At 34.4% G+C, this 15,805-nt stretch overlaps 1 protein-coding gene across 1 annotated transcript in view; it reads right to left on the reverse strand.

Annotated features, from left to right (window-relative positions):
* Nucleotides 1-1,204: 1,204 nt before the first annotated feature.
* SEC24B (SEC24 homolog B, COPII coat complex component) overlaps nt 1,205-15,805 on the reverse strand; it is a 31,365-nt gene continuing 16,764 nt past the window's right edge. The window contains exons 9-23 of the mRNA XM_026050863.1: nt 15,413-15,522; nt 14,373-14,485; nt 12,948-13,066; nt 12,492-12,547; nt 11,984-12,190; nt 11,293-11,416; nt 10,343-10,501; nt 9,751-9,924; nt 9,005-9,115; nt 7,463-7,638; nt 6,122-6,259; nt 5,110-5,214; nt 3,990-4,082; nt 3,085-3,188; nt 1,205-1,884 (exon numbers count right to left, since the gene is read on the reverse strand). Of these exons, the coding sequence (XP_025906648.1) occupies nt 1,770-1,884; nt 3,085-3,188; nt 3,990-4,082; nt 5,110-5,214; nt 6,122-6,259; nt 7,463-7,638; nt 9,005-9,115; nt 9,751-9,924; nt 10,343-10,501; nt 11,293-11,416; nt 11,984-12,190; nt 12,492-12,547; nt 12,948-13,066; nt 14,373-14,485; nt 15,413-15,522 (1,904 nt within the window). The 3' untranslated portion in view covers nt 1,205-1,769. The remainder of the gene's footprint in view (nt 1,885-3,084; nt 3,189-3,989; nt 4,083-5,109; nt 5,215-6,121; nt 6,260-7,462; nt 7,639-9,004; nt 9,116-9,750; nt 9,925-10,342; nt 10,502-11,292; nt 11,417-11,983; nt 12,191-12,491; nt 12,548-12,947; nt 13,067-14,372; nt 14,486-15,412; nt 15,523-15,805) is intronic.

The raw sequence follows: 15,805 nt of genomic DNA on the forward strand, positions 1-15,805 counted from the left end.
AAACATTCAGCATCTTGCATCTCTGTGGATATTTATTAAATTATAAATTAAATCACTGCAAGTTTCTCCAAATTCATCTTTGGGTAACTTATTTAAGAACAGGACACAAATTTAAACTGTAATTTCTTCCCCCAAGCAGTGATCTGGTAACTAACATGCAAAACAATCACATTCACAATTTAATTGGTGTAGCTTTTAAAACAATTGCAAACTACAGTAGTACATTTTCTCTTGAAAATTCATGTGCCATTTTCAGAGGCAGTTAAAACTCAACTTYGACATGGTAACATTTTAAAGACTGCATTGAAAATAAAATGGAAGAACTAATTACTATTTACTTTTTGGTACTTAATTATTTCATTATAGCCACACTTGATTAAACCAAACAAATGACAGAATTCAGATTATGAGGTACGACTGAGTATGCTTTTGAATCATTTTTAGTGTGCCTCTAAAGAAACAAAACCAAAACACCTCAACTTCTCCTTCACTACCAAGTTTTMAATTCTGGGTTAAATCTATTCAAAAACCCAAACCGCTAAGTTACAAAAAGCATCAGCAAGGACAAGCTTTTGGAAAGACAGAGCAGTGTGATTACATGTTGAAATCTGAGGTTTTAAAGCATTGCTTTTCCTTGTTGCAAAGTAATTAATTTTTAATTTTTTTTTTTAAATCACAGCAGAGATATCATTGTGTCCAATTTAGTGAATATCCATGCTTACTCTAAATGCCAAACAAAACAAGTTACAGAAAGCTGGACCAAGACTACAGTAGACTACAAAATGCAAAATAAAGTTAACAGATATGTTGCCTTCAGGATTATACATAAGAAACATATTAGGAATTTTAGCTATTTTAATAATTCAAACTATGAAATATTTTTTTCCTCCTTTCCAGAGGTCTGAAATAAAGCAGTAAACATRTTCTCTTCAATGTTCAGGTCAGTAGGAGTTAAAATCATTAAAACTAAAACATATGTGCATAAATATACAAAACACATGATGCAGCAAAATATTTTAATTAGTAAGCCAATCATAAATAAATTCACCTAAAAATAACCAAACAAGAAGCTGTGTTATTTCTGCATGGATTTTTTTTTTTGGTAGTATTTTCACTTGGGACAAAACAATTCATCATTTTGCACTCAACAGTTCTGCACATTAGGCTATGTCTTTTTTTAGTTACATTTTTACATTTTCTTTACAAATGTAACACTTATGTACATTATATATTTTATTTCTACAGTTCATGTACTTTACTGAAACTCTACAACTTTCACCAGGAATTTGTTGAATAGTAAATATGAGTCATTCATTTTAAAAAGAAATTCATATAAACAACCAACATACAGCACTGCCCTGTTTACATCTCTGACAGTTTGAATGTGGAAGGGCTACCATAATAAATGTAAGAAAAAAAGGCTTTTCTCTAATTGTACATTTCATTAAGAAATATCATCCCACATAGCTACATAAATTCACCAGCTTGCAATAAACAGAGCACCATATCGCCGCACTACTGGAAACGTGTATAAACCATTTAAAGTTTACTAGTGAAACAGCTTCATTACTCCTATCACTTTGGGCGGAAGCAAATCTGCAAGATTCCACAGGAAATGTRCACTTTTCCCTTAGCTGTAAAGCCTCTGAAACAGTGTTGGTCACTGCATATTGTGAAGAATGAACACACACTTTTGTAACTTCCCATGTACTTCTCTCAGCAAATGCTTCTATCCGAGGTCAGGATTTTTCTTTTAGTATATTCCTCCTTCACTTACAAATCTGCTGTTGAATATGAAGTAAGAATTCATAGTAAGAGAAAGCTGCTTCTGTCCGATCTTCAATTAAATGTTGATAAAAATCTGTTTTGGCAGGATTCTCATCTCTGAAAGAAGAGAGGAAGATATTTCAGCTAAACACTGACAAAAAGCCTCTGTAAATTTAAACAGAGGCAGAGTTCTAATTATCAGTTGAAGACAATTCAGCTCAAAGATACAAGACAAATAATCCAGTTAATATCTATATCATATTGTCAAAAAATGTCTTTTTAAGAAGTAGAGCATGTTGTAAGAAGTGAATCATGTGAATCAATATAAGAAGTGAGGAAGTATCATTTAAAGTAGCTTGTAGACACACAAAAATGGAAACAATTATTTTGTTCTAGGAGTTAGCAATTATGCTGACAGTACAGAACAGGTTACACTTAAATCTGGAAAAAAAACAAAAACAAACAAACACCAGACAAACCATACACAGTCAAAAACATATACATGGAAAGTTTGCCTCTCTGCAGTCACATTTTTTTCTTATTTGAGAACAGAAGTATAAAGATACAAAGTCAAAGATATAGCACCCAAAATTTACTGCYCTCATACTGTTCTGCATACTGCTTCAGTACAGCTGGCAGGGAAGCCCAGCAGTCTTTCAGCACTACTTGCAAGTCAAGCAGCAGCCACAATGCCAAAAGCTGGAGAAAAATTTTAGTCCTATATTTAAACTTACTCTTTATGTAAGACAGTAATACTCTCTAACTATATCATCTAGAACTGTGATCTCCATAAGCTTCAGTAAACAGTACTCTAAAGAAAAATTAGAAGCAAATTCAAGTATAAACGTTTGGATTGATTTACACTTCTTTTAGCAGGTCATGGCTWAAAAACACTCCAAAACAACACTGTATGTCACAAATTAACCGCYGTCCTGGGGAGCTCAACAACGATTATAATCAAAACTAAAACATCCACAAATCATTAAACATACCCTAATTATTTATATGAGAAAGTTAAAGGGCAATTCAGAAAAGGGCTTAGTTAATTTCATTGATCACAAGTATATCCCATTTTAGTCTATTCCTAACAGCATAAAATACATTACTAATTCCTAAACAATAGAACTRTTAATGATTGAATTTGAACTAAATTGAAAGACAACCATAATGAAGGTTAAACAGTTTCAGGCAACAGCACCCTATCAGCTGAACCTTATTCAGTTTCTTCTGGGCTGGACAGTCCCACTTTTCACTGATGTCTATTAGAAACTATAAATATAACTTCCCAGCAAATATGAGTATCTCAAAAATACTTACTTTATTACTTGAAGAACTGGACTTAAAGGTCTATTGTCTCTAAGCCAGGATATAAAAGACCGTGTCCTTTCTGAAGAAATTGCCTCTGCCTCAGGAAGCTGTGTCTGGTTGAAGAGAATTCAATCAAGTCACTCWCTYTATTATCACAGTTATTCAGAAGAAACAACAGATCCCAATAGCCATGAATGACCCAAAGACAAAACAGCCTAATTGTTTAAAAACTTACCTACCTTTTACCACATAGAAAAGGCTCTTTCTTCAGCTTGAAACACAATTCTGAAATATATATTTTGTAGGATATAGTATACTCTTAATTCAGAAAATGCTTTCTCACCTGTTCTCACAATTGCCGCTTTGCACTTATTTTTCCCCTTCATAYTACGCAAGCATTAGAAGGAAATAGCTTGCTGTGTATTTCTACAGTGACTAACACATTTACAATACTATCTGAATATAATCATTCAATTAAGAACTTTTCCAGAGTATCTTAACAGGGTCCTTCCTTAATTGCCACTTCTTCATATTTTCAAGTAAGTAGTCACAGAAGAGGAAAACTTCCCTTGAATACCACCATATAAATAAAACAATCAAGTTATTTACTTGTGATGAGCACAAATCCAAAAATTAGCTAGAAAATTTCATTTTATTCTCAKGAGTCCCAAAGCATTTCCAAAATGAGTTAATACAGCAGTAATGAGACTACTTTCAGGGGGCATTCAATGAATATTTACACTCTTCTTTTTTCACAGCTAGATAGGGCTGTGAGTTTGGCAAGAAAATAGAATGTACSTAACAAAATATACCAAACTCAGTTACATAATTAAAAAATGAAATTGCAGAAAAAAACAGATTAAATACAGAATCCAGATGTAAGYACTATACAGCAGAGCTCATTAAATGCTCACCATTTTCTGCGGTACCGATGCATAGTTTGGGTAACCAAGGACATCTTTGATGAAGTTGTTATCACAGTTTTTCCCAATCCAAATATAAAATACCTGTAAGATATCAGAATCAGTTTTAGCAGAGGCCTTGCATACATTTTGAGAGAGAAACCTGTGATGATGTAATTGGAATCCTACCAGAATAGACCTTTTATGCAAATGAATTACCCAAYAGCTCCAGGTGCAGTTTACATACACCTCTCTATTCACTACTTGCAGATTGACTTTAATACATTGGCAATATCTGGAGTGGGATGAAAACAAAAGTTATTGCTGAAATGCAAATACTGAAATAAGGATCCACAACTCTTCTCTATTGAAACAGTTAACACTCTGCCTTCCGATAGCACCCCCTAAAACAGAAAACTAAATTTTTATCAAATCACACGACTGCCAATTACCACACACTGGCTGCCCACTCTAAAGTTACAGAAAAGAAGCAATTCTTAGCACATATTAAAGCTATTATTTCTGATATCTGGAGACAGAAACTAGTTTTGACAGTTAWGCTTAGCCCTTAAACTCACAGTAGCTTTCAAACACTCCTTTTCAGACTGCCACTAGAGTACCATAATGTTTTATCCTCTTAAGTGTGTTTTAGGGTCACTTCTACTACCACTTTAAGTTCTAACTACAGATTTTATTCTCTTCTCACAATTCCTTTATTCTTGCAACTCTTAGCTTGCATGAACTACAAGTTATAAAAGCGTTTATATAATGAGCATAACTGAAGAGACCCATGCATAAATGAGAACTAGACAAACTCTAGTACTTATAACAGCATGACATTAAAAAAGGTTTTGGAAAACGAAATCCATAATTTCAAAAAAAATATCTTGACATGAACTACCTGTCCATTCCAATGAGTCTAACATGAAAAATGAACCTTTGAAGGTTTAAYGTGCAACCTCAATTACAGTCGTTCCTCTGATTGAAATGAGAGATTTTCACTGGAACATGAGCTACTCTTCGGTTACCGGGAATATTGACTCACTCCGCTATTAACTTTGAGAGCTGACTGGTTTTAAGCATCTAGCACACATCAGTTTACAAAGAGGAAGGTGTAAAACCAACAACTTACTGAACCACAATCCATAAGAAAAGCTCCTTCTCTTGTCAACTTCTCTGCAGACAACTTCTGAAGAGGTGGTTGAGGAACAACCTTGTCGTTTACATGTATTGCAGTCTGTAAAAACCAGTAATTCTCTTTATACAAACAAACCCCAATTCAGTAATTTTATCTTAAGCAGTTATGATAAAATTATCATTAGAAAAATTAGAAAAAAATTATACTCCAGTAGCTTTTGAGGATTCTCRTATAGCCAAATTAATTCTAAAACTGTATTCAGCTGGAAGTCTATGTCAAGCCTGTCTGTACCAGAGATAATAAAAATATACCTATAAAACTTGTATTATTTGTCTTATGACAGGACTGCTTCCTCATACAATGGGAAAATAGGCTGCATATCCATTAGAAAATTGTAAAATAGGATAGAGAAAAAGCAGTTAAGGAATTTAGTATATAATTAAACRGATTGAAGATATATACTCAGAGTCCAAAAAACCTGACCCACTAAATATATCCTATAAGGCCACAGATTAAAAGTTCATTGGGRCCTACACGTAACAATACAAGTCATCTACTTGTCCACTATAGTCAGTTTTCATGAGAATCCAGTGTTAAAAGAAAATTGTGTGATYTTTAAACAGAAGTTTTTGGTATTCTCATAGAATTTTCTACAGAAATGACAATTTTTAAATYGGCTTGCACTGCAAAAACATTCTTATTTCATCCACACCATTATCATTAGACAATGCATACCATTTTCTCTACTGTATAATAAAAATATGAATATGGAAAAGTCACTGAAACAAGGTGAASAAAAAGTATTGTTTTCTTATACTGCAGTATTATAACAGCAACTACAAACCTGAAGTGATTTTCTTGACTTTAATTTATGGAAAATGTCCACGTTAAGTTACATTAACTTTTCAATAAATTGCTACAGCACAACATTAGATTCAGCAAACAGTCCTTTTCTATTTCTTTCATTTGTTTTTTTTAAAGTTCTTAAAAGAGCTTCATCCATTACCTCATGTATCAGCTTGTCTATCCTGTACAGGTTGGGATGGATCATTTTCATAAGGTGAACGAGAGGCTGGCTCTTCATCTGGCACATGGCATACACACGATCATCCAAGCGTGTGCTAGTGCCAGTTCTAAACGCTTTCTGCAACAGAAGAACATTGTTACTCAAATCAAGGCCACATTTTAGGTCAGATCTAAACACTATGTTTCATATTTCTTTAAAATGTCAAGCAAAAATGAAGTTTTATTGGTATTATAAAATATTTTTATTAGACAAAAATGTCCTAATGTAGTACAACTTCGATACAACATATTTTAWAATATAATTCAGTCTTCCTCCTTATCGATGAAGCAGAAGGATAGAGGAAATAATGGTTCTCTACTGTATGTGAAACCTTCTGTACTGGTCTGTGCTCACATGTCTTACTTGTATTCTTGATACCTCTTATGGGTCTGTGAGACTTATTGTCTTAAGACAATAAGTTTAAGTGCAGATTTATATACCCAACAATTAACAGCAAAGGAAATAGCTCCATGCTTTATGGCAGAAACTAGGTTATGAGATAGAATTTGTTTTGTAACTCTCCTTCCTACTGGATTTTTCAAGACCTYCTTTAGAAGCACTTGGTAAACAGTCACTGCTAGAAATGGAGAAGGCACCCTGTTCTCATCCAAGGAATCCAATATATCAAATTGTAAACTTTCTACAAAGCTAAGCATAGAAATCTTCTTATTGTTGGCTATTGTATACATTCTCATTTTGGTTTCTTTAGATATTTAGGTAACTTCAAAGATATTCTTTATAATAAAATAAATGCACAGAACACCTAAGTCTTACACATGAAAACTCTAAAAATAATTTGAGTTTTATTGCTGATGAAATCCTGCACCAAGTTGTTCTTTTGTGCCTAAGTATAACTTCTGGCAATATAAAAACCAAAGATATTCAAAAATTAACAGCAGTAACTACTTTTATGTAAACTATGCCATTTTAGTATCTGTAATAGATTTCATTGTATTTCTAAGGGCTCTCCTTAGTTGCAAAAATTTAAGAAATGTYGTTACAATAATTTTCTTCCAATTTACATTGTAAAACAAAGTAAAACAAAACATCAATGATCAAAAAAATCAAGAAAAACAAAAGCCTAGTCATGTCACATAAGTTGAACTCACCATCTCTGTTGAATCTCAAAGACTTGCACACAAAAGACAACCCAGTTCTCAATTTTAGAAAACAGCTGACAGTAACAGTGAATTAATAGCTTGACCTAGAGCTGAAAAACTACTCAAAACGCAGCAACTGTGGATAAAATATCAAAAAAGAACCCCACAAGATTCCACATACCTGCTTGAGCAGAGCCAAAACATACAATGGAAACAGCTTGAGGGAATTTGGTGCTACCAGCGTGGATTGCTGCAGATTTGAGGCAGTTGACATGTATGCTGACAAGGAGTCCACCACAGCATTAACTAAGGCATCTCTTGCATCTGCAAGACTAGATGAAACTGAACGATCCACAGCTGTTGGATGAGAAGGATATAAGAAAYTACTAAAGATGACTTCATTCATGGACAGCAATTTTAAAATATTAGGCGTACCCTGGAGTGATGTCTTAGGATTTTATAAACATAATTGTAGATGSTGTGTGTGTGTGCGCACATGCATATAAGTAAGCAGGATGATTTTCCTCCATGAAACTCATTTTTATTCTGCTTTAAAAATACAGCATGATAGATTTTGTTCTATAGTTCTCATTCTTGGAGATTTTGTTTGTTTAAAACTGTAGTACRTATATGAGAAACAAAATGCAGTTCATGTTTAAAACATGAATTAACTATTTTGAAAACTCATCTGTTGTTCTGCCTCTAAGACACATATTTTCAGTAATTTTTCTTTTTCTTTTTTTTTTTCTCTAGGAAGAAATTACTTCTGCTGCTTCAATAGCATAATCACACAGTACAATTTCATTTTCCTTTGCTGGCAAAGAGCTGGAATCTGGTTGSAGGAAGCCACCTACTGGAGTGAATGCAAATTTAATATACGACACAAAACTATGCCTTCAGATGACTGTATTGCTTCAGTCTCCATCTGAATGGAAGGAAAAACTTTTTTCTTTTTCCCTCCCCTTTCCTCTCCCCTTTGAGGGTGACKAACGCCTGGAACAGATTATTCAGTGAGGCTGGGGAATCTCCTTCTCTGGAGATAATTCAAAAGCTGTTGAAACACTGCCCTATTCAATGTACTCAAGGAAAGGGAGGTTGGATTGGATGACCTCCAGAGTTGCCTTCTGAGCTTATTCTTAGAGGTACTATTTGAATTTTAACATATTAAAAGGCATGTAGAAAAATGCTGTGCAGAGAGCTGTACAGATACAATGGCAGAGACCAACCTAGGAAACAGCTGCACCTGACACACAAGGGCAGCAGCACAAAAGTACCGGATGAATAAGCAACRTCAGCCTAGCAGTGAGAGGTAAAGAAGCCTAGAGAGTTTATGCATATTTCAGAGACTGCCGCCAGATGTACTTTGTCTGTCTCCAGCAGCTCACTCAATTGATTCATGCCCTTTAAGTGAAAGGCAGAAATTGGAGGTACCAATCACAGTGGTGTTGATGAGCAAGAGTTTTGATCTTGCCCACTTTATAAAAAAAGACTCCTCCTTTTAAAAACCTCTAAGAAACAATATTAAAAAGCTCMTTTAAAAGACTGAAGTATTCAAGCTAAAGGATATTTCAGTAAATAGTTATAATATGGCTTCAATTTCATCATCTCCTTTGCTCAAAGTCTTCAGTATGTTCCAACTTTCCTCATTCATTGCTTTGTTTAAACTCTTAATGAAATTAAGGATGTATGAAAATATATTCAAATTTTCTATTTCTGTACTCACCCATGTTTGCTAAGAGGCATACAACAGCTTGCACATCTGCTCCTGCATATACATCGGCCAGGGAACTGACTACGGGCAAGCAAAGCGTGTGCACTCGAATTCGCCGCTCACCTAGTAAAAACAAGTAGAAGTCTCTGTGAAAGCTGCCTCAAGAGGAAGGGACATACAACTGTTGCATCTCTATCTGCTCTCACCCACAAGGCATTTACTGTGTAAAACACAGCAGCCATTGAACTGCAGTAACACCAGCTCCATCATCTGTCCATCCAGACCATCTTTTGACTCTTAATATTTTTAAGTGCTGAATGTTCTGTATTCATAAGCTGACTATTTTAAGAAGTATATATATTTCCATCCCAAAATTCCATATATTACCCATGTAGGGCATCCTCTACAACACAGAACAGCTGCTGAAATTTACACCTAGCAGCGTATCAGCAACCAACTCAAATCTACCAACATAATGAAGTGGGTATGATTTTGAGCGCATGAGGTGCTAAACATGTCATTTCTTACAGTAACAGCATGCCATTAAAGATGCTTCAGCAGGACTACTTCACTTAAGATGGAGATATTTTCCTATCAAAATAGACTATAAAGATTAAACTATGTGATTCAGTTTCAAATAGGCTGATTTTGACCAAATTAGCTTAAGGATTAGATATCATGGAACTAACCGCACAAACATTACTGTTAAAACAAGCTAACAAAGAACAACAATGGTGAATTTGTTTGATTGTATTCACCTTTGCTAGATGTATACAGAAGTGCTGTTTGAAAACAAACCAGAGACGTATCACTCAGACTTTCTTCAATGGACATTTGTACTGCAAATCCAGCATCAGGATTGACATTGGCAAGTGACAACAGATCAGTCGATCGTACAAAGAAATTCCCATGAAAAGTGTGTATTGAAAGACCTACAAGCAAAAGAAATCATTTACACACAGGAAGGTTAAAACAGTGCAAAAAGCTCCTATTAACAGAAGGCACAGTTATCCTAAATAGAAAGGAGAATCAATTGGTACAAGAATCATGGGATGTTTCACCATCATCCTGTACAAATTCATATTCAATTTCTAAAACTAAGTGATGTCCTTAAATTACATATCTCCATTTAGCTAAAATCATTTGGTGCTAGTGTAAAGGAAAGTCTCAAATATGCAAAGGCAAATGCTAATGCCATTTATTAATGTGAAGAAGGCAAGTATCTTAAATTTTCAYTGAAAGTAACTTGAACTTGAAATGCATCATTGTGAACAACTAAGTACATTTCAAGTAAAACAGCATGTTTACATCAAATTTCAATCTTTCTTGGCAGAAGTATTTACAGTATACCTTTTGTACATCGTATTCGCATAACTGCCTCAAACCCAATCTTCCTTGTAAGGTATCTTTTCAGATCTTTCTGCAACTTCTCAGCCTGAGCAGGATTATGGCTATGATGAAAAGATGGGTAATAATAGATGCATCCAGCAGAATACTTGGACATGCAAGCTGTGGGGGGGGAGAAAAAAAAAAAAAGAAAACAAACATGGTTAAGAGACAAAATCAACATTTATTTATAAAAAACAGAATACAGTCACTACTGTTATTTCATGATCGGTTTAATCAGAAAAACCCTCAAATGATATTCAGGCTTTTTTTTTTTTTTTTTTTTAAATTTCACTGTATAGAAGAAAATAATCACAATTGCATGAGATTAGGAATAATTTAATTAAATAATTTAAATAGCACCTGTCCAGCTTGGTTCAGGTTCCATCTACCTTCATCTTTCTCCTGACAAAACCTACATCTATAGATAAGGATGTGTGTCCCTGACTCCCATCACTAAGACAGTGCTAAGTTATTCATAGTTTCTAATTGTTCACATGCACACTTACTTGAATAAGGTTCTTAATACCATGTGCTACCTCTGGCAACAAACAGACATGCATACAGAAATAACCGATTTCTGGATGCAGAGGTAAATCGTGGTTTGATRTCAAAAGCTCGGAAGGTGAGCACTGTGTCCCTTATGATCAATTTTTTCTTCCTTTCCATCTGACTGTTTCYCTTTTTTGAGGAGAGAGTATTTTCTAGTTCAAAATTTCAAAGCCTTAAAATAAACTGCCTTCGGTATCATCGACACAATAGTCCTGTTCCTCGCTGCTTTTAGCTACTAAGTCAAATCCTTTGCAGCATTAGCTGTACATATGGAGGGGGAAAAAAAAAAAAAAAAAAAAAAGCCTGATAATAGAAGAACTCCTCAACCAGCATGTTCCCCAAGAAAGACAAAAAGTCCTTACCAAGAGAAGCTAGATCAGAATATTGTGAACTTAAGAGAAATAAATCCACAGCAGTCTGCTGGCCTGAACAGTCTAATGCCAACTTCTTATAAAAATCTGTTGCTGGACCAAGATGTTGAACCACCTTTGGTAAAAAAAAGATACACAGGAGAAAAGTTAAAAGAAAGATTATGTTTGCTTAAGACTTTATGGCATGAATGGCAAAGTATCACAGACAAGAGTTTCTTTAAAACAATTCTTTTAAACTTCCTGGGCATTTCAAAACACCTGCAGATATATTTTCTTTATACTAAAACTTGTTCTCATTTACAAGCATTATAAACCTCTTAAAGAAGTTTATGTTCTCATACAAATAAACATTCAAGTACAAAATATAAAATGTTGACTGTTGCATATTACAATACCATATATACAATAATATTCCTATTTCAGGTCCATAGCTTAATACACACACATACACCTTAGTTCAAAGCCCAGGTTGATACAAAGAGAATCAGAAATTTTTGCAATTTCTAGGGCTTGTCAAGACAAGCTATGTGTATATAATGATCTTATATGCATAATCTGACGGTTAAAATATTTTTAATGAACATTTTAAGTGCACAAAAGTCAAGAGATGGTCTGCAGAACTGGGCTGTCAAAAGATATTGCCGACTCCTAATCTCTGAAATGAACAATTCAATTTTACTACCTTTGTGCTTGATCTTTGATTGGGATCTTCTCTCGAATGCAGGAGCCCTGCACCCAAAGAAGGTAACTGAGTCTGAAAGACAGATATCCGACCACCTGTTGGAGACATCAGTTTAAATGCAGCCTGAAGTGCGGGGCCCAGTGCACTGTGTGTTTCTCTTGTATTGGTGAACATATTTGGTAATGCATTCAAAAGATCTTTTATCAGCTGCAAAAAAAGAGATGGAAAGGTGTTTCTGAGATTTTTGCAAAGTTTAGGTATTTCTATTAGTAAAGACCTGTGTTGTCCTAAGTGTACAATTGACACTGAATATTTCAGCTTAGCCACACAAGACATCAGCATTAAAAAAAAAATGCATTAAAACCAGTGTAGAATACTTTTTAAATTAAAAACAGCAGCATTGGAATTGCACATTATGAAAATAAACTTGAGCTCAAAATTTTAAGGAAAGCAGTGCCTTGAATATTCGTATGTTTAAATTTACTAATACATTTTTGAGCTGTCATACCTCTTTGCTTTCATGGAGATTTACAAGTAAACTATCTGGGGTAGGCAGGAAAACATCTGTGGGAAAAGGGAAAACAGTATTTTTTTAAATGAGAAAAAAACACTTTCAAATAAAAAATTTCAGTCTACATTGTGACACATCATAAAAAATAAAACTTATACAAGCTTGCTTTATTCATAGTAAAATATTTTCACTTTTTAAACACTACTTATTTTGTGCTAGTACAAAATATTTATGCTAGCACAAAAATATTATGCTAGCACTTATTTTGTGCTAGCATAAAATATTCAGATTATGTCTAAATAAAGTATTTCCTTTTCGGAATTTGGACATAATATCAAAATAATAAAGAGTTCCTAATCTTTACTCAGGGCGGAGGGGAGAGGGGGGGGGAAGAAACAGGATGGATCTTGAAAAGCTTCTCAGAAATTTAGTTTCCATTTTCCTGTGACTTACCATCAATATCCGAGACAATTAGCATTTGAGGCTGAGATAAACCTTCCTGCAAGTTATAAAACTGAACAGTGCTGTCAAATGTTACGAACCCTATTCTTGTTCTTGAATCTCCAGGCAGCCTGAAGCATAAAAGAGGAGAATCAACTATTAATTTAACTTAATAAATTTCATTTCTCTCTCGTAAGACACGTATGCATACACAACTCCCGCTGACATTAGCAGAAACCTCGTTCAAGCAAACAGAGGTGAAGGGAATGTGGGTAGAGCATAAAAGGAGGAAGACCTGAATTTGTAAATACAAACACTATTTCTTAAATATTTTCTGAAGAGATAATTATATAGTTTAAGACTTACAAGACTCTAGATATTACAGATAAGTGCCCACTAATATCCTTACATTTATCTCTAAGATCTTGATCTGAAGCAGTACATATTTTTTCTTTCATAAAGAAAAAAAGATCTTATTTATTTATTTTACTAACACAGTGGTAAAAAACTTATAATGCTAAAACGCAACAGAGAAAATCAATGAATCAATGTCTGCAGCATACAGTATACTTTCTTATACGGACTACATTCTATGCATGGCATTAAAATAAAGAGGAAAAAAGAAAATGGGAATTCCTAAGTCAAACATAAGACATCAGCAAATGCTGGAAAGTTTTGAACAAAAGAAAAAGAGGTAGGAATTGCTTTACTACCCAGATACAAATGAAATCTTCTTGAAATTAAATTTGTATGTTTCTGAGAGCACAWAGACTAAATGATAACACAGCCCTGAACCCAGACTAAAACAAAAGGGCGAACTTTTGCAGTACTTGCTGGTGAATGTTATCGGAAAATTTTCAACTTCCTAACAACATTCATGCAAAACGTTTAAGAGAGAGGCTCCACAGGATGCAGATTTATTTTCAAACCAACATGAGCACAGTGAAGTCTGCCAGCYCTCCCTCAGAAAGCAGCAGAGATGCCAACAGGTGTTGCTGCAAGGCAAAASTGCACATACCAACCAGAGCTCGAGGAAATTTAGCTAACTACAATCTATGAAAATGCCAACCTAAAACTGCAGTTCAATGTGGCCATCTTCTATGAGTGATTAAGACACATCAAGACCCAGCACCTCAGCTGTTTCAGCACACGAGAATTGGCCAGTTTATTTTTGTTGATCTTAAAAGCTTTACAGATGTTTAAACAATCAATATGTTGTTGTATGTTAGTACGAAATACAGCTCTTTTCAGATCCCCAATCACAGAAACAGAAGTCATTTCTCATTATCCAAATGACTTGAGCTACACAGCTACATTATTTCCTTAGGTAATTTGCACTGCAGAATCTCTTTCAGTCAACAGCACTGCAGTCTGTTAGTATTGTTCATAATCACATTTAACATTTAGCTAATTTGAAAATGTTACTTATATTCTTACTTGTCTAGGTTCTCCAACAGTGCCTGGCAAACTATTGTCAAATATCCAGCTTCCACTGCATTGTGAGACACATCGAAAACAAATAAATACACTGCAGGCTGAGGAGGACGAAGCTACAAAATAAAGAAGAGATTTAAAAATCATACTTAAAGAAATGTTAAAAGTGATTAGTCCTTAAAAAGTGAAAAGGCTTTACCTAGAAAAATGTAATGTATACATTGTGCAATCAAATGCTATTTTATAACCATCTAACACAGTCACATGGCTAGATTTAACCACAAGTTCCATTTGCAGTAAGCACTGCGTTATATCTCTGAACAGAAACTGCACATTCTAGTCCCTCCTTCCATCAATTCAAACGTGAGACATTGATGAAACTTACTCTTCAAAACAGCACTGTTCTCTCAGACTATAGACAGTGCAATCCTTTATAGTCTCCTTTAGAAGAATCCATGTGCATCCTTTTCCCCAGGATATTCAAGCTATAATTATTCATAAGGCCTAATACTACAGTTTTTCCAATTACAATAGTACRTTTTTCTACTTGCTGATGTTTATGTGTCATTGTGGGCAGGACCTATTTCTAGTCCTGTCTTTATTATTCTTCTTGGATGAATACAAGACTATCACAAGACTATCAAGAGCAGCTTGACTCGTATTTAGCAATTGTGATAGATATGATCCTAAACAGAGGTTTGATCCCAAATTAATGCCATGATTATTGTAATGTTCTTTCCCAATCTCTGCGAGAAAGAGGGAGAAGCCCAGAAATCACAGTGTGTCAGACTCAGGAAATATTAGGCAATGTTACATTGTGATGAGCACTGCACACACTGCAACTGCATTTCCACAGACAAGCTTCTGGAAATATGTTTCCCTAAACTCAAAATATGAAATTGAATTAAGCTTTGGTATTATAGGACCTTTGTAGGAAAATACATACATAAATTAATACTGAAGCAACATGTGATAATAATTTAAAGAAAAAACTCTCTATTAACATGGAATGGTTTTGAAAGGTCCTACAAAAACATTTTTACCATATAATCTGAGGAAGCGATGAATTCTACTGTAGAATTTTGGACCTCTGGACGTTTATGAGGCTCTCCATAAGATCGTGTCAGAGGATTATACATAAACTCTTCAGGAACTAGAAAACAAGTATGTTTTTAAAATGTATATATTTAACACCCGCAAAAACCAATACAGCAAGAGCAAGCAAACTAAAGCAGATGTATTTCAATTATCATAACAAGAGAAAACTCTTATATTAAGGATATGTAATAATCAAGGAACATTTCAAGTATCCCAAGTACCATGAAAGTTAAGTAATTGGAAATAAAAGAGGCTCAATTTCAAAGACACCACCTGAGAGACAGCAAGAGAAATAAAGCATTTTACCACAAGTACAATCCAATCTGGATTCTTTACCA

This window comes from Nothoprocta perdicaria, unplaced genomic scaffold (genome assembly GCF_003342845.1).
Source record: "Nothoprocta perdicaria isolate Ctin4 unplaced genomic scaffold, notPer1 scaffold_71, whole genome shotgun sequence".
Classification (NCBI taxonomy): Eukaryota; Metazoa; Chordata; class Aves; order Tinamiformes; family Tinamidae; genus Nothoprocta; species Nothoprocta perdicaria.